Consider the following 17,570-nt stretch of genomic DNA (forward strand, 5'->3'; position numbering starts at 1 on the left):
ATTCCCGGCGGGTGGCGGAGTCACAGTCGCTTCAGCCAGGCTGCGGAGCGGACGGACGCGCACGGTGCCCCGGGGGAGGAGGAGGCGGAGAGGAAAAGACGCCCTCTCTGCCCGAGACCTCTGGAGGCTCTGACCCCAGGGGCCAGGGGACTGACAAGTTCCTCCACCTCGGCTGCCTGAAGAGGCCGCGACCCTGGAGGCCCCTGAGCCCACCGCACCAGGGGGCCCAGCACCACCCGGGTGGCCTAAAGCGACAGTATCTGGGACCACTGCGAGGTTTCCAGTTGCCTAGACAACGAGCCTCGGGTCAGAGCCTCCACCCTTCCAGCCACCTGCCTCCTCTGCTGCCTCAGGCACCAGTCCCAGACCCGTGAGTCCAGCCCAGGTGACATGACGGTGCTCTCGACCCCCCGGCCCTCGCGGGTGACCACGCTGAAGCGCACAGCTGTGGTCCTAGCCCTCACGGCCTATGGAGCCCACAAAATCTACCCCCTGGTGCGGCAGTGCCTGGCTCCGGCCAGGGGCCCTCAGACGCCGGCTGGGGAGTCCGCGCAGGAAGCTTCCGGGGCCACGGTGGGCGCAGCGGCCAAGGCCGGTGTCAACCGGGTGTTCTTCCAGCGACTCCTGTGGCTCCTGCGGCTGCTCTTCCCCAGGATCCTGTGCCGGGAGACGGGGCTGCTGGCGCTGCACTCAGCCGCCCTGGTGAGCCGGACTTTCCTGTCGGTGTACGTGGCCCGCCTGGACGGCCGGCTGGCCCGCTGCATCGTGCGCAAGGACCCCCGGGCCTTCGGCTGGCAGCTGCTGCAGTGGCTCCTCATCGCGCTCCCCGCCACCTTCGTCAACAGTGCCATCCGCTACCTAGAGGGCCGACTGGCCCTGGCGTTCCGCAGCCGGCTGGTGGCCCACGCCTACAGCCTCTACTTCTCCCAGCAGACCTACTACCGGGTCAGCAACATGGACGGGCGGCTCCGCAACCCGGACCAGTCCCTGACGGAGGATGTGGTGGCCTTTGCCGCCTCCGTGGCCCACCTCTACTCCAACCTGACCAAGCCGCTCCTGGACGTGGCGGTGACCACCTATACCCTGGTTCGAGTGGCCCGCTCCCGCGGGGCCGGCACAGCCTGGCCCTCGGCCATCGCTGGCCTTGTGGTGTTCCTCACGGCCAACGTGCTGCAAGCCTTCTCGCCCAAGTTCGGGGAGCTGGTGGCAGAGGAGGCGCGGCGGAAGGGGGAGTTGCGCTACATGCACTCCCGGGTGGTGGCCAACTCGGAGGAGATTGCCTTCTATGGGGGCCACGAGGTGGGGCAGCTCGGGGCACCGGAAAGCGTGTAGCTGGGGGCTCAGGGGCAGGAGAGCCAGGGCTGCCTGTGGCTGATGCCAGAGGTGTGGGCCAACCAGGGCCTTGGGCAGCTCAGATGGCACAGTAATGAAGAAGCAGGAAGGCTGGGTGGGGACTGCCCTGGGCCACTTCTGTTTCTTCTCCGCCTCGCTTGTCTTGGCCTTAGGGCTGTGGACCCTAGCGACTTGAGACTAGAGTTCCCTGGTTGCCCCATTCTTCTAGCCGACAGAGAGGAGGCTCCTGCCATCTGGGGACGCGGCCTTATGCCTGGGCCCCCAGACCCTTTGAAGGCTGGCCTCTGGCCCAGCTGGCCGGCTGGGCAGGCGGGCATTATGGGCATGACTCAGCCCAAGTGGAGGTTAACGAGCAGCGCGCAGCATGCCGGCCGCAGCGGTGGTGGAGCTCAGCGCTCCAGGTCAAGGCTTCCCCCATCTGGAGCCCGAAGGCCCGCCTGGCTGTGGGCTTGGCCGCCTCCCCGAGGCCCCGGCCCAGGATGCTGGGCCCAGGCCGCCACTGCGGCAGGACGCACTTCCTGCCTGCCCGGCGGCCACCCAGCCCCCAGCGTGGCCGCCCTTCCGCCTGGGTCCCAGTCGTGCAGCTTCCCGGCAGGCCGGGTCGGGGGGCCGGGCCAGCTACGGCCGGCCTAGGAAAGGTTACTCCAGGCCAATGCTCCCTTTATCTCGCCTCGGCCCCTCCCCTTCCTCGCGCCTGAGGTTGCGGCTGCCTCTGGCTAGGCTCTCTGCAACTCTGGTTTCAGTTCCCAGTGTTTCTCGGGGGAGGGGCACAATGGCATCCATCTCGTGAAGGCCCATGTGTCCTCCCCGGGTCAGGTGGCCTTGTGCCCCAGACCTTGTCTCACTGGCTGCGCATCACATCAGGCAGATAGGCAGGCTTGTGTCTGATTTTTAAAAAGGGTTTATTCCTGAGCAGATAGGGGGCATCCCGGGTGTGGGCTGGGCTCCAGATGAGGAGAAAAAGTGCCTGGTGTGCAGCTGCAACCCCCTCTCCTCCTCTCCTGTCCTCTGGGCCGCAGGGCCTTGGCAGGCAGCCGTGGCCTTGGGTGAGGCACTTGGCACGTTCCCCGCAGCTACACTGTCAGCTCCTGCCAGCTCCCAGCACGAGCCTGGATTGCCCGGGTGCTCATTTCAGGAACAGGAGATGGGCTTGAGGCAAAGCCACTGAGCGGTGCTGCAGACCTGGGTGGTGGGGGATAGAAGAGAGATCACTGGCTCCTTGAAGGACTTCCTCTGGGCTAGTTTCAGCAGATCGCATGCTCACCGGGAGGTTTCACCGGCCAGGGCGGGAGGGACCTTGTGAGCATCCACAGCCTGTCTGTTTAGGCCTCAGCCAAAGGCCTGAAAGCAGTGTGGAGTGATGGGCCTTCATGGGTGGGTTGATCGCCCTTACTGTATAGGCAGGTGGCTCACCCCAGTCCCATTGGCAGATGTCCCCATGCCCAGGCTCAGATCAACAGGCTAGGGCAGAGGTGACTGGCTGGAGGGCAGACAGCAGGGTATTCTGCTGTTACTGGGATCTCGAGGAGGCTTATTTAGACACGCACATACAAACACACACAACCTCTTATTGGCTTGTGCCTAGGTAGACCTTCCTTCATAAGTGGAAGCGTGAAGCATCGTTTACAAGAATTTGGTCCTCCTAATGGCCCAGCCAATGTGATCCAAATTCCATACCTGTTGCTACCTCCAGGCTGTGTGAGCTGGGGCAGGTCACTTTGCCTATCTGGGCTGCAGTGGACATGAGAATACACACACAGTGGGACGTGGTGAGAATCAAATGGAGAGTCAGCTGTGAAACCACTTGGCAGAGGAAACGGTTCCAGGCTGGGCAGCTATTGTCGGTCAGGGGTGGGAAGGCGGGACTAGGGCATGTGCCCCACCCCCGACCAAGAAATCTATGCCCCAGTGGCCACCTTGCTGTGACTGCTTCCTGACCACTCCAGCCCCCCGCCCGTCTAACTGCTGCTGTCACAGGGATCCTCTTTCTCTCCCGCTCCCTCTCCTCCTCTCTCTTCTCCAGGCCCTGCACAGGTCCCTCTCCTGAGATGGCAGGTAGTGGCCAGTGCGGGAGGGGGAGGGCAGGGGAGGCCCACTCACTGCTGAGCGGGTGGGCCAGAGTCCTCAGCTGGCTTGGGCGTGGGGCTGTCCACCGAGGGCGATGCCTGCACGAGCTGGCTTGGGAGTGTGCCCTGCAGGTTCTGGCGGGAGAATGCAGTGCAAGTGTGTCACCCAGAGGAACTGTGGGAAAGTAGAGGGAGGCGGGGCCTAAGCAGGTAGAGGTTATTGAACCAAGTTCTTCAAAACCAACAACCGCCTTTTGCTTTCCTGTGCTGTCCTTCGCTTAGTTCAGGGTAGCCCCCCAGCAGTTGCCCAAAGAAACAGGCAAGGTGGCTGCCCTCAGCCCATGTCGAGAAGCTGTCCAGGGCAAAGAGAGGGGTGTGGTGAGCACTCCAACTGAAGAGGTAACGGAAAGGAGATGAGCGTGGGTCTCGGGAGGTGGGGGGGGTGAGCCCCTTCACTGCCGCTGTACCCCAATGCTGTGATGTCGATCCCATACCTCCCCCGAGTTTGAGACCTGTCCCCTGTAAACGTGGCCCAGTCCTAACCCCCGGCTCTCAACCTTGTCGTGGTCATCATACAGCATGGCCTGTGTGAGCGACACTTGGGGACTCTCGCTGTCGCCCCTGTGGGACTGACCGCCAGGCCTCTGGGTCTCCGGTGCCCGACCCCTGCAGGTGGAGCTGGCCCTGCTGCAGCACTCCTACCAGGACCTGGCTTCGCAGATCAACCTCATTCTGCTGGAACGCCTGTGGTACGTCATGCTGGAGCAGTTCCTCATGAAGTACGTGTGGAGCGCCTCGGGACTGCTCATGGTGGCAGTCCCCATCATCACTGCCACCGGACACGCGGAGTCAGGTGAGTGGGGGCCTGTCCTCCTGCACCGCTGGGCTAGGCTGGGGAGGCCCCAGTGCTCAGCCGGCCCACCTGACTTTTCTACTTCTGGGGTCGGGGGGCACCCGGCAGGTCACACTCTCCCGGAGCTCCTCGCTGCCTGCCACCCTGTGTGCGGCTCCCCTTTACAGCATCTCATGCTTCTTGGTCCCACTTGGCCAAGCCCAGGGACTGCAAGTCAGGAACAGCCTTCACCAGGCGCGTGCACCCCTGCGCATCTGGCCCTGCCCTCGGCTCATCTTGGAAGTGGGAGGGTGGGGAAGTACGTCGAGGGAGCCCCTTCCTGGCTTGGGCTTTGGCTTCCCCACCCACGCCTACAATAGCTCTTGCGGGTTGTCGAGGGCAGAGCCCCCTTCCCCAAGGCCTTGGGGGGACTGGGAAGGATTAGCATTTTGTTCCTCTACTGGTTTGCAAGGAATTCATTCTGTTTGCAGTCTTTTCATGGTTGCCCTTCAAAGGTTAACATGCTTACTTGAGAACAGTCTGGGTTAATCAGTAGCTCCTCCTCCTCTGGGCCCTTACTTAGAACACGTGGACTGGAGGGCCAGCCCGCCTGACGTGCTGATGTCCCCAGCAACAGGTTTGCCGTTGCTTTATCCGGTTGGTGCGTGTTCAGATTCACCTGTGAGTTTCTGCTTTCTTGGCTTCCCAGCCCTTCCCCGCGGCCCAGTGACCCTCCTTCAGACAGCCGTCCTTCAGAAGTCCTTACTGTGACGCTTTCATCATGGAGCTTCGAGATGATTTTCTTGTCTGAAAATGTCTTTATTTTATCCTCCCCCTACCCCCGAACTGAAGTTCAGTTGGGTGAGGGAGTTGAGATGGACGGTCGGTTTCTCTCAGCCCATTGACAACATCCCGTTGCCTCCGTTGGAAAATCTGTTACCAGCTTAACTGCTCTCAGCAGCCCGCGTGGTCTCCCTGGTTAGACTTTTCTCTTTTTCTGCAGTTTCTTTAGGAAGCGTCTGCCTGTGTGTTTCTGTCTATTCTGCTTGAGACTTGTTGTATGGCCGTTGAATACTCAGATTGTTCCATCGTTCTGGAAAGTTCTCGGCTGTTATCTTTTCAAATATTGCCTCTCTCATTCTTTTTACTCTTTCCTTCTGGAACTCTCACGATGTGTTGGGCTTCTCACTCCTTTGTGACTGTCCGTCTCTCTTCACTTTTCCCCATCTAGCACTGTCTATGCTGAATGCTGGGAGTTTTCCTCAGATTTTCCTGCTCACACATTTGCTAGTTTTCTCTTCGGCTGCATCTAATTTGAATTTTCTTTTTTTTTTTGGCCACACTGCGCTGCATGAGGGATGTTAGCTCCCCGACCAGGGATCGAAACCGTGCCCCCTGCATTGGAAGCACAGAGCCTTAGCTACTGAACCGCCAGGGAAGTCCCTAATTTGAATTGTTTTTTATTTCAATGGCTATTTCTGTAAAGTTCTGCTGGCAACCATATTAATCATGCTCGTTCCATGGTTTCTGGGCAGCTATTCGGTTGTCTGACTTCTTGGGGGTCTAAGCCAGCTTTATCTTCCGTCTGCCGGTCTTCTTTGCTCGTGGCCGTTGTGGATTCTGCAGCCTAACCAGAGGGTAGGATTCCCCTGCGCACATTTGCTTTTGCTTTAGCCAAGCGGCTGCCCAGTAATGAACCAGTTGGAGGCCACTTTCATGTTAACTTCTCTGCTTTGGGGAAGAGGGGTCCCCGCACTTGCAGGTGATGTTAATTTGCAGCCCAGACACGTAATTACAAATCCTTAGAGGAGACCTTTTGGTCCTCGCGCCTAGAGCCCTATCTTCTCCGTCTCTGGGGATGTCACGGGAGCACCTGGCTACTGGCTTCTCTTCTCACTCCTGGGAATTTCCCTTGCTTTCCTGCAAGCACAGCTCTGATTTAAAAGGTGTTATATTTTATGCAGTTTGGTAGTAAGAGGGTTTCCAGGTATACGTAAAGAGGGAGAGCCTGAAGTGCGTGTTTCAGAACCAGAAGTCTCTCTGATTCTCTCCCTATTGGTGCCTCTCCCTTGGGGCTCCCATACCCTCAGCTGTCTGTCCCTCTCTGGGTGACCTCCAAGAGGAAAGATCTAATTGAGGGGGTAGTTGCTTCCACCAATGGACCTACACTACGGGTGGCCTTGATTTAGGCCAGGAGCATGGGAACGGACCCCCAGGAGGAAACCCAGCCGTGGTTTCTGTGAGGAAGTGCCTGTGGCCGCTTCCCTCTGAAGCTGGCACAGGGCACAGCTCAGCCCGTCTAGTCCCCGAGGCCTCTCCCTCCTCTGAAGGCCTAGGACTTTTTGGCGCCTCTGCTGTGTTGGGCTTTGTGGGTGATTCAGAGTCCTGAGCTCCTGTCCCCACCCTCATGGCCCTTATAGCCAGTCACCTGTGAACATGTGGACCGCTCCCATCCCCCTGGCTCACTCCGCTTGTCTCACTGGCCTGCTTCTGCCTCAGGCCCTTTGCTCCTCCTGGCTCTGCGAGGAATGCTCTTTCCTCTGCCACCCCGTGGCCCCTCCCTCCCTCTATGGGAGCTTTGCTCACAGGCACCCTCTAGGTGAGACCACCGCCCGGCCTTTCTCTCCCCCTCCCCTGCCTCGCTGCTCTTCAAAGTGCTGAACGGCCCGTCTGCTCCACGTCTGCGGCTGCCTTATAGAGGCTCTGCCACTTTAAACTCAAGGAGGCCAGAGGTTTGTCTGTTTTGTCCCTGCTGTGTCCCCAGTAACTGGAGACTGAGAGCGCTGGGAACCGGGTGAGGAGGCCAGCGATTATCCACAGGGAAAGATGTAGCCACCTTTGCCTTTCTGGCCTGCCGGCATGGCAGCCTGGCCGGGAAGAGCTGTCAGGTGTCTGGCTCTGGGCTACTCATCTTAGCCCCCAAGGCTCCGAGGAAAGCTGCGGAGGGCTATGCTGTCTCCAGGGAGGGGCCCCCTGTTGCCAGGGCCCCCGCGCAGACCCTTTCCCTTTGTGCGCAGTATCTTTCCAGCTCTCAGGATGTCCGGGGAGGAGGGTTTGTGTCCCCCCTGCCTGGGGACCTTAGACTGTCAGAATCACCACTCCCCTGCCCCGCCCAGTTCCCTGGACTCCCGGTGCTCTAGCCAGCTGTCTGGCCCTATCCACCCCACACTGCACCTGCCCTGCCCTGACTCCCTGGCCCTTCCCAGCCCACCCCCACCATCACATTCTTGAGGCTCCAACCTCAGATCCATTTATGCCCCTGGATAGTTAGCCCTCAGAGTTGGCCTCCCCCTTGCTCCCCATCACCATTTCCAGAACATTCCTTGTGTAAAAACCTTGCCCCTCTAGGGGGTCCAACGGTCAAGGGAGTCAAGGCCATTGACAAGAAAGGGTTGAAGTGAGTGACCGTGGGGTCTCAGCTGAGACGGAAAAGAACAAAGCAAGTCAAGACAGGAGCAGGCTCTCAGGGAGAAATAGTAGCATTGAGGACGGCCACAGAATACGGCAGCAAGGGGAGAGATGAAGGCGACACGGGGTAGACCGGAGGTCTGAAAGGGGATACTCCTGTTTGAGAGGCTCGGGAGGGGCTGCCGTTGTAGTACAGGACGCGACATCTGCGTTATTGAGGCGTAATTAACGTACCGTACAAAAGTTGTGCAACCATCACCACTATCTAAGTCTAGAACATTGTCACCACCCCAACAAGAAAGCCCGGACCCATTAGTGGTCACTTCCCACCCCACCTGGCAGCCCCCAGCGACCGCTAATCTTCCTGTTGCCATGGGTTTGCGTCTTCCGGACATTTCATATAAATGGAATCACACAATATGTGGCCTTGTGTATCTGGCTTCTTTTACTTAGCATCACGTTTTTACGTTTCATCCACGCTTTAGGATTAATCAGTACTTTATTCCTTCTTATGGCTGAATAATGTTCCATTGTATGTACACAGCTACCACATCGTGTTCATCCACTCATCCATCGGTAGACGTTTGGGTTGTTTCCACCTTTCGGCTCTTAGGAATAACTGCTACACACACTCATGTATCATTTTTTGTGTGGACCTCTGTCTTCACTCTTGGATATACGTACACCTAGGAGTGGAATTGCTGGGGCATTTGGTAACTCTCTGTTTAACATTTGGACGAACTGCCAAACTTGTCTTCCGCGGCAGCTGCGCGTCGTTCGTCCCCACCAGCGGTGTCTCATGGCGCCAGCTGCTTCGCTTCCTCACCGGCACTTTTACTGTCTTTTCAGCTGTAGCCACATCCTAGTGAGTGTGAAGTGGTGTCTCGTTGCAGTTTTGATTTTGTATTTCCCTGGTGACCAATAAGCATCTTTTCGTATGCTTCTTGGCCATTTGTATATCTTGCAGAGGAAATGTTTATTCAGATCCTTTGCCCGATGTTTAATTGAGTCGTTTGTCTCTTTATTGTTGAATTGAAAAAGTTCTTTACGTATTCTGGGACCTGGGACCTGGGCCCTTAGCAGATATATGATCTGCAGATATTTTCTTCCAGTCTGTAGGTTGTGTTTTCACCTTCTGGATGACTTACTTTGGTGCCCAAAACTTTTTACTTTTGTCGAAGCTCCCTTACCTGTTTTGCTTTTATCACGTGTGCTTTCTGGTGTCGTATTTAAGGAGCCACACCTAATCCCAGGGCACGAAGGTTTACCCCTGCCTTCTTCGAAGAGTTGTGTGGTCTTAGCTCTTCCGTGCAGGCCGCTGCGGCGCTGCACTCTGAGTGAGTTTCTGTGTGTGGTGTGCGGTAAGGGTCCTTCTTCTGCATGTGGATGCCCGGTTGTCCGAGCACCATCGGCTGGACAGACTTGCTCTCTCCCTCAGTGGGTCAGTTATGACTTTCCACTGTCCTCGCCACTCCCCACCCCACTGTGCTCCGCAGACTCGGAGGTGGCGAAGAAGGTGGCCCTGGAGGCGAAGGAGGAGGAGCTGGTGAGCGAGCGCACGGAAGCCTTCACCATCGCCCGCAACCTCCTCACAGCTGCCGCGGACGCCATCGAGCGGGTCATGGTGTCCTACAAGGAGGTAACCCCCCCGCCCAGCCCCCGCCCCTACCATCTCCCCTCCCTCCCCACCCCCACTGGCGGGGGCTGAGCCACGGTCGCCCTCCCTGCAGGTGACAGAGTTGGCTGGCTACACAGCCCGGGTCCACGAGATGTTCCAGGTATTTGAAGACGTCCAGCACTGCCGTTTCAAGAGGCCCGGGGAGCCAGAGGACACTCAGGCAGGGTCCGGGGCCGTGGTGAGGTCTGGTGTCCGTGTGGAGGGGTCCCTGCAGATCCGAGGTAAGGGAGCCCTCCCCAAAGAGGCCGCCCTGGTCCCGGCCCTCCCACAGCAGGCTGCCCGGTGCCCCACGGAGGGCTTCCTGGGCACGTTGCGGCCCCCACAGCCCTCCCTCTCAGAGCGGCCGCCGCTGGCCACCGTGCTCACATGCCCAGTCCCTTCCAGGTGCCCCGGTCAGGGTTTCCCTTTGCGAGAGAGGGGGGCGCAGCTCCAGTAGGGGCTGGGGCGCTGGGGAAGAGGCCCCAGGCGTCGCAGCCGCCTTTCAGGTGGTGTGGCGTTGAGGGGCTGCAGGGGCGGACGCCACGCTTGGGCTCCAGAGGCCAGGGAACCGGCTTTGCCCCTCCGCCGCCCAGAGCACAGCAAGGGGGCTGTAGTCAGCTGGTGGGCAGTGGCGTGCCGTCGCGGGTGGGGGTCCATGGCGCCCAGCGGCAGGTGGCGGGAGAGCTCTGCTCCCTCTCTCCCTTCCTCGCGTTCTCTCTCCAGGCCAAGTGGTGGATGTGGAGCAGGGGATCGTGTGTGAGAACATCCCCATCGTCACGCCCACGGGGGAGGTAGTGGTGGCCAGCCTCAACATCAGGGTAGGTCGAAGGGCGGAGGGGAGCCCCAACCTGGCAGCACGGGCGGGGCTGAGCCCAGCTCTGGGGCCCGGGGCCTGGCCTTCTGCACCCACCTCAGCCCTCAGCATCCAGCCTGGCCAGCCTGCCCGCACTGCCAGTAGCCATTGACCCCAGGTCTACGTGGCAGGCAGGCTAAGCTCAAGGTGAAAGACCAGCATGTCTCTGACTGACGGCTAGTTCTGGGGCAGTGGAGTCAGAGCTGATTAAGAGGGCTGGGCTGGAGTCACCCAAAGGTTCCTGGCCCTGTCGTTGGCAGCACCCCACACCCGCCCCTATCTCTGAGTAGCCCAGGACTTGGGGACTCTGGTCCAATTCCAGCTGTGATGAAAGAGATTCTCTTCCACCGACCCGGGCTTGAGGTCCCACAGATTTGCTGTGAGAGGCCCCCAGGGCGGGTGTGTGCCGGGTGCAGCCTGGCCCACTGGGAGGGCTCTCAGCCATTACGCAAGCTGTCTGTGGAGAGGATGCCCTGGGGGCAGACATCCACCAGTGACCTGTGTCCCCAGCCAGAGCTTTGGACAGGGTCAGGGAGTGATAGAGTGAAGGGGAGTCCTGGGTGCAGTAGTCATTCATCCTTCATTCAACTAATGTTCCCTGAGCTCCAGGCTGGACACTGTAAACCACAGGTAAATCAGGGGAACCCCAAAGCGTTAGAGAGATCCCGGATTTGGGACTTCCCTGGTGGTCCAGCGGTTAAGACTCCACGCTTCCACTGCCAAAGGGTGCAGGTTTGATCCCTGGTCAGGGAACTAAGATCCCACATGCTGCCCAGTGTGGCCAAATTAAACTTTAAAAAAAAAGAGAAAAGATCCACAGTTAGATGGCTGTCCCGGGTCCAGCGAGGGCCACAGGAAAGGCAGAGTAGAGGTCTGCATCCCTGGGGGAGTAGAGGTCACATGAAGCTTCACCCAGGGCAGGGACGAGGAGCCAGGGGCTTCAGGCCCAGGTCCTGCAGGGGCCGCGCGTGCCCCGCTGAGGAGCCAGGGCAGCGGAAGCCACGGCCAGGCAGGGAATAGGCAGGAAGGGCCAGTGCCTAGAGTCCCTTTCCTTGATCTGCTGAGAGGGGGCCTGAGAGCCAGCTGGAAGCTGGACGCAGGCCAGCGGTGTGATCCCCATCACCCCTGGCAGTAGTCACCCTTGGGGTGTGGGGCTGCCACTGACGGCCAGTTTATGCAGGGTGAATGGCTTCCAGGCAGGCCCAGTGGAAGCCCAGCTGGGCAAAGCTCAGAGGCCATGGTGAGCAGGGGCGTGGCTGGTTAGGGAGCAAGGTCAGGCGAGGAACGGGTGACCAGGGGCTGAGCAAGAGCTCTGTCCTGGCAGAGCCGCTGGTGGAGCTGGGCTCCGGGGCTGGGAGATGTTGGGGGCGGTCGGAGAGATGCACGGAAGGAGACAAGGGAGGCAGCCGTGGAGCTGGCTGGGGCCACGCGGCTCCCCCGGAGCCAGGCACACAGAGGAGCCGGGCCCTGACCGACCAGCCCTCCCACATTTGCACGGAGGTAGGCCTGGGCCCTGCCCGGGGGAGTTTACAGTCTAACGAAGGAGGAGCAGCAAACGAGGGGCTCAGCCAACAGAAGTTCACATCAGGGTGTCTAGGCCTCTCCCGGCTTCTGGTGTTTTGCCTTCATCTTTTTTTTTTTTTCTGGGCCGCGTTGGGTCTTTGTTGCTGCGCGCGGGCTTTTCTCTAGTTGCTGCGAGCGGGGGCTACTCTTCGTTGCCGTGCGTGGGCTTCTCATTGCGGTGGCTTCTCTTGTCGTGGAGCACCAACTCTAGGCGTGCGGGCTCAGTAGTTACGGTACTTGGGCTCAGTAGTTGTGGCGCACGGGCTTAGTTGCTCCGCAGCATGTGGCATCTTCCCCGACCAGGGCTCGAACCCCTGTTCCCTTCATTGGCAGGCGGACTCTTAACCACTGCGCCACCAGGGAAGTCCCTGCCTCCATCTTCACACGGCACTCTCCCTGTGCACGTGTCTCTGTGTCCAAATGTCTCCTATTTATAAGGACACCAGGCCACACTGGATTAGGGGCCCACCCGACTCCTTATCTAAATTTCATTATATCCGCAAAGACTCTATTTCCAAGTAAGGCCACATTCTGAGGTCCTGGGAGTTAGGACTCAAACGCAGGACTCTTTGAGGGGACACGGCTCAACCCATGGCGCCGACCGAGATAAACCAGATGGATGCGCGTATCCGCCACACTCTGGGATCTCGCGAGGACTGCACTGGCTGGAAGGCCCTTAGTGTTGCTGTGATGTCACACGTGGCGGGGGGCAGCGGAAGCTGTACCCCGCGTGCCTTGACTCCGTGCCTCATGCTCTCCCCCACCCCGAGGACGGCGGGCTCCCTGCCATCTGCACACTCCCCGCCTGCTCCGGCGGCCTTTTTCCTATAGCAGGTGTTTCCAGAACACCAGTGGACATGATGTAATCGGCTCATGGCAGGCCTCAGGCGCTTGACGCTTGGCTTCCAGGTGAAGCGGGCTGCAGCTGCCATTGACCTTCTGGGGCGCGTACCCGTTTGCTGGACTGTGGCAGGACAGGCCCTCCTCCTGCTGGCCCCCTGCTCTCTGGGGACAAGGCAGTGCCTGAAACAGGCAGCCGGTTAGGGCTCCGGATACCAGAGCTCACCCTCGGGGCCCTGCCGTTCCTCACCAAGAGATGGAGGATGGCATGTGCTGGGTGCGGGGGCCTCTCCGAGGCTGTCAGGCAGGCCATGGGTAAGGGGAGGGAGGCCCGGGCCGGCTTCCACGGCCGCTGCCTCTACAGGTGGAAGAGGGCATGCACCTGCTCATCACGGGCCCCAACGGCTGCGGCAAGAGCTCTCTGTTCCGTATCCTGGGCGGTCTCTGGCCCACCTATGGTGGCGTGCTCTACAAGCCCCCACCCCAGCGCATGTTCTACGTCCCCCAGAGGTGAGCGGTGGGGTGACGGGGCCACCGGCGGCTGGGCGGGGGTGGGAGGGGGGAAGAGGGAGAGAGCCAGGGTCCCCAGGTCCGCCCCCACCCCTTCTGACCTGTGGAACCTGACGTCCCGGAGATGGCAGGGCCTGAGGCCTGGGCAGAGGACGGCAAGGTGCTGCCACCCCGCCCCGCCCCGCTCGCCCAGCAGCTTCACAGCTGGGGGTGCGTGTGGGCAAGTACCTGCATGTGTGCCGTGATGCGCGTGTGCGACCTGAGTATGGGTGCGTGTGTGAGCGGGTGGGCGCGGCGCGCTGTGCGGCAGTGCCCGCGGCCTTCCGGTCAGCCCCCCTCGGGCAGGCAGGGCCCGTGCGGAGCCTGCTCGGGAGCAGGGCGTCGGCAGGGAAGCCGGGCCGCCCTTCCCTCGGCGGACACGCGGCTCTCCCGCAGGCCCTACATGTCCGTGGGCTCCTTGCGCGACCAAGTGATCTACCCGGACTCCGTGGAGGACATGCGAAGGAAGGGCTTTTCGGAGCAGCACCTGGAAGCCATTCTGGACATCGTGCACCTGCACCACATCCTGCAGCGGGAAGGAGGTAGGGGGAGGGGCGGCCCACGCGCAGCGCCACGCGGGAGGCCGCCGATCCATCGTCCTTTGTCCCGGGCTCAGCGGGGGACCTGCTGCCGCACCTGCCCGAGCCTCCCTCCTGGCCCCCCCCCCCCCAGGGATAGTCCCCGAGGGACTGCCCCAGCCAACGTTGGCGAGGCCGGAGTGCTACGTGGCCTGAGGAGCCCCGCCCCCTGGGGAGGCCCGACAGGAAGCGCGCGGCCCCGGACCGCCCGAGTGCACTGCACTCGGGAAGGGAGCCGGGCCCGGCGGGGGCCATCCGACGGGGCACCCTCTCCAGGGTCTGGGCTCCGTGGCAGGCAGGGCCTCTTGGGCCAGGCAGGGAAGCGACAGGTCAGTTATGCATTTCAGCGAGAGGGCAGAGCACGGGTGTGGGCAGGGCAGCCTGGAGCGTGCAGAGCAGAGGTGGAGGGGACGCCTGCCCACCCACGTGTCTGGCTCGAGCCTGGGAGGTGTGTCCACTGGGAAGAGACCGCAGGAGGGAGGGACAGGCCGATGGCCAGAGAACGCATCGCTTGGGGACTTCTCAGGTTGGTCTTTAATTGCCTATCGTGCCCAGAGGGGCGGAAGAGGAGATTGCGGCCCAGCTGCCAGAGTTTGGATTTTTATACTGAAAGCTGAGTGGCAGAGGTCCGAGTCCTGCCTAGGCTACCGAGGGGCAGCTTGACCTTGAGCAAAACCTGACCTCTTGAGATGCTTTCCACCTGTAGAAGGGGCCAGGTACCAGTCTCAACCTCAGTGCCGGCAGTGAATGAAAGAGCACCTTTGAGGACCCATGGGGGCTCTGCAGGACATGGCGGGTGACTCATGAGAGTCCCTCCCAGGTGTCGTCACCTGTGCAGAAAGGGGGCCACAGGCAGTGGATTCGGTGGGGCTGTTCCTCCCGGGCCTGCCCTGGTCGCCACGGTCCCTGCAAAGCTTCATCCCCCAGCTTCCCCCTGGCTTGGTCGGGCCTCTTTCCCTCGCCCTGGGAGTGTACCCCTCCTCCTGGGCTGCTCACACCCCTGAGGCCAAGCCCCACTCCACAACGGCCCCCAGGTCGCTCCGCTATACGTGGCTCCGGCATCACATCACATCCCAGGGGCGGGGTGGGGTGCAAATCATAGAATGATTTAAAGAAAGTTCCTTTAAAGAACGTTCCAGAAGCTGCCACGTGTGTTAACACTTACACTTACACCCCACTGGCCAGAATTCAGTCCTGTGGTTAAACCTCTCATCAAAGCAAGCTGGGGGATTTTGTCTTTTTTGTGTGTGGCCACGTGCCCTGCCAAAACCTCTAGTTTTCTGGAAAGGCAGTGGAGGGAGCAGGCGAGGAGGCATCTCTGATGGATCACCCACTCGCCCCCTGAGCCTGGCTGCCGTGCTCCACCAAGCAGAGACGCACAGGCCTGGCGCCTGTGGGTGAGAAGCCTTCTGGAGAGCCCATCGCAGCCATCCCTGGGGCTCTGCCATGACTGTTTGATGCCCACTGGCACTTGATTAGCACCCCATTAGGTCCTGTGTGAGTTCGCTGGCGCCACAGATTGGGTGGGGCAAATGACAGAGATGTATCGTCTCCCAGTTGTGCAGGCCGGGAGGCCAAGATCCAGGGCTGTGGGCAGGGGCAGTTGCTTCTGCGGACCGCGAGGGAGGGTCTGTTCCAGGCCTCTCTCCTGGGCTTGTAGTTGCTGTCTGCTCCTTGTGTCTTCACGCCGTCTCTCCTCTGTGCGTGTCTGCGTCTCCAAGTGTCCCCTTTTTATAAGGACACCAGTCCCATCGGATGAGGACGCACCCCCGTGACCTCACTTTAACTCGATCACCTCTGTAAAGACCCTGTCTCCAAATGCAGTGGCATTCTCATGTCCTGCGGGTGAGGACTCCCATATGTCTTTTCTTGGAGGGGATGTAATTCTGCTCCCAGCTCTTTTGAACTATTCCGGTGTCCCCACAGACGGACAGGTACCCAGAGCACACATCCCCAGCGGACAGCCTTTCTCCGAGTCACGTGCGCTGCCATGTTCCGCTACTGTTGGTGGCCCGGCCCCTCCCACCGCAGCCACTGCGCCTGGGCCCGGGCCCTCTGCCCGTGCTGCCCGGCCCTTGTTGAACTGAACAGCGACCTTTGTCTCCTGCCAGGTTGGGAGGCCGTGTGTGACTGGAAGGACGTTCTGTCCGGGGGCGAGAAGCAGAGAGTTGGCATGGCCCGCATGTTCTACCACAGGTGAGCCACTCTGTCCTGAGTGGCTGGGCTCCCTCGGGCACTGGAGGTCCTCCGAGCCAGCGGCAGAGACAAGGGTGCTGCCTGGGTGCTCCCAGGAGCCCGCTCGGCATCTGTGCTCCCCGGGAGCCCCTTAAGCGGGGAGGGCAGCGCCACCAGGAGGCCTTGCCCTGCCCCCCCCCCCCAGGGCCCAGCAGGGATGGGATCGAAAGGACAGGGGGTCAGCACGCAGATCAGGCTTCCCGCCCCCCCCTGGGGCCTGGGGCCAGCCCGGGCTGTTGGGGCTGTTGGAGGGTCCACAGGCTCACCCACTCAGCCCCCACCCCCAAGGCCCAAGTACGCCCTCCTGGATGAATGTACCAGTGCCGTGAGCATCGACGTGGAAGGCAAGATCTTCCAGGCGGCCAAGGATGCAGGCATTGCCCTGCTTTCCATCACCCACCGACCCTCCCTGTGGTAGGTGCCCTCACTTCTGGCGAGCGATGCGCCCGTGGCTTTGCAGCGGGGGAGGGGGCGGTGCTGCCAAACAACCTCCCTCTCCCTCTCCTGGGACAGGAAGTACCACACACACCTACTACAGTTCGACGGGGAGGGTGGCTGGAAGTTCGAGAAGCTGGACTCGGCCGCCCGCCTGAGCCTGACTGAGGAAAAGCAGCGGCTTGAGCAGCAGCTGGCGGGCATCCCCAAGATGCAGCGGCGCCTCCAGGAGCTCTGCCAGATCCTGGGCCAAGGCCCTGGAGTCCTGCAGGCCGCTGCCACCTGACAGACGGCCCTGGCTCTTAGCCCTTGGCCCACGCCCCACACCAAGCCCTCGGACCACGTGAAGGAAACGGAGCGCCTGCCCACCAAGCCTTCCCCTCCACCGCCCCGCTGCGGGCCCACCCTGCATGCTTTGCCGTCCTCCCAGGCCTCCCAGAGGACAGCCAGCGAAACCTGTGCCCGCTTCCCAGCCCCACCAGACTGGGACCTGGGCAAGTGGAAGGGGAGAGGGGCCAGAGGCGCGGCCCCGCTCACAGCACCAGCCTGTGCCCAGGAGCCTTGGTGTTTGCGGGGCAGCGCCTCCTAAGTCTGGAGTCCCCCCATTCCCTCCTCTGCGGTCCCTTGGAGACATCACAGACGGTCCATCTCTCTATTGCCATCATCCCAGTGGCCCGCCGAGGCTCCCGTCCCCCGGAACACCCTCACTGCCATAAAAACGGCCAAGTGGGCCCCGCGATGAGGCAGGGCCCGTCATCTGTGCCCCTTCTCCCCACCAGTCATCCCAAAGAGCCCTCGGGAGAAAGAATTGCACAACATTTCCTACCGAGCAATGACAAGAATGTAGTCCCCGTCCGCCTCCGTCCCTAACCCTCTCTCCTTCAAGCTAATTTATTGGATTCCCCTTTGCAGCCCTCTCCATCTTCAACGTGAGCACCCTGCTAGCGGGAGAGGTGGCCTGGGCCCCCAGCCAGCCCGCTACCCCACCGGCCTACACTGCCAACCACCAGGGCGTGGGTGGGGGCGGGGACGCTGGGGCTGCCAGTTCAGTGCCAAAGAGGGGTCGGTGGGGAAGCTGTCTCTGCAAAGACTGCCCCCACCCGAGGGGGAGACCCCGCCACCGCGCCGCCGTGTGCCTTTCGGGCCCTCAGCCCTCGGGTCGGGGAACCTCCCTCAGTTCCTCAGTAAAAACCTCCTGTGG

At 61.0% G+C, this 17,570-nt stretch overlaps 1 protein-coding gene across 1 annotated transcript; it reads left to right on the top strand.

Annotated features, from left to right (window-relative positions):
• The first annotated feature begins 34 nt into the window (after nt 1–34).
• Nucleotides 35–16,795, top strand: ABCD1 (ATP binding cassette subfamily D member 1). The gene is made up of 10 exons (XM_065900667.1): nt 35–1,299; nt 4,092–4,272; nt 9,156–9,298; nt 9,390–9,558; nt 10,040–10,134; nt 12,937–13,082; nt 13,518–13,663; nt 15,811–15,895; nt 16,223–16,348; nt 16,448–16,795. Exons 1-10 carry the CDS (start codon nt 391–393, stop codon nt 16,653–16,655), a joined length of 2,208 nt encoding a protein of 735 aa, XP_065756739.1. The 5' UTR covers nt 35–390; the 3' UTR covers nt 16,656–16,795.
• Nucleotides 16,796–17,570: the final 775 nt, after the last annotated feature.

This window comes from Phocoena phocoena, chromosome X (assembly GCF_963924675.1).
Source record: "Phocoena phocoena chromosome X, mPhoPho1.1, whole genome shotgun sequence".
NCBI lineage: Eukaryota > Metazoa > Chordata > Mammalia > Artiodactyla > Phocoenidae > Phocoena > Phocoena phocoena.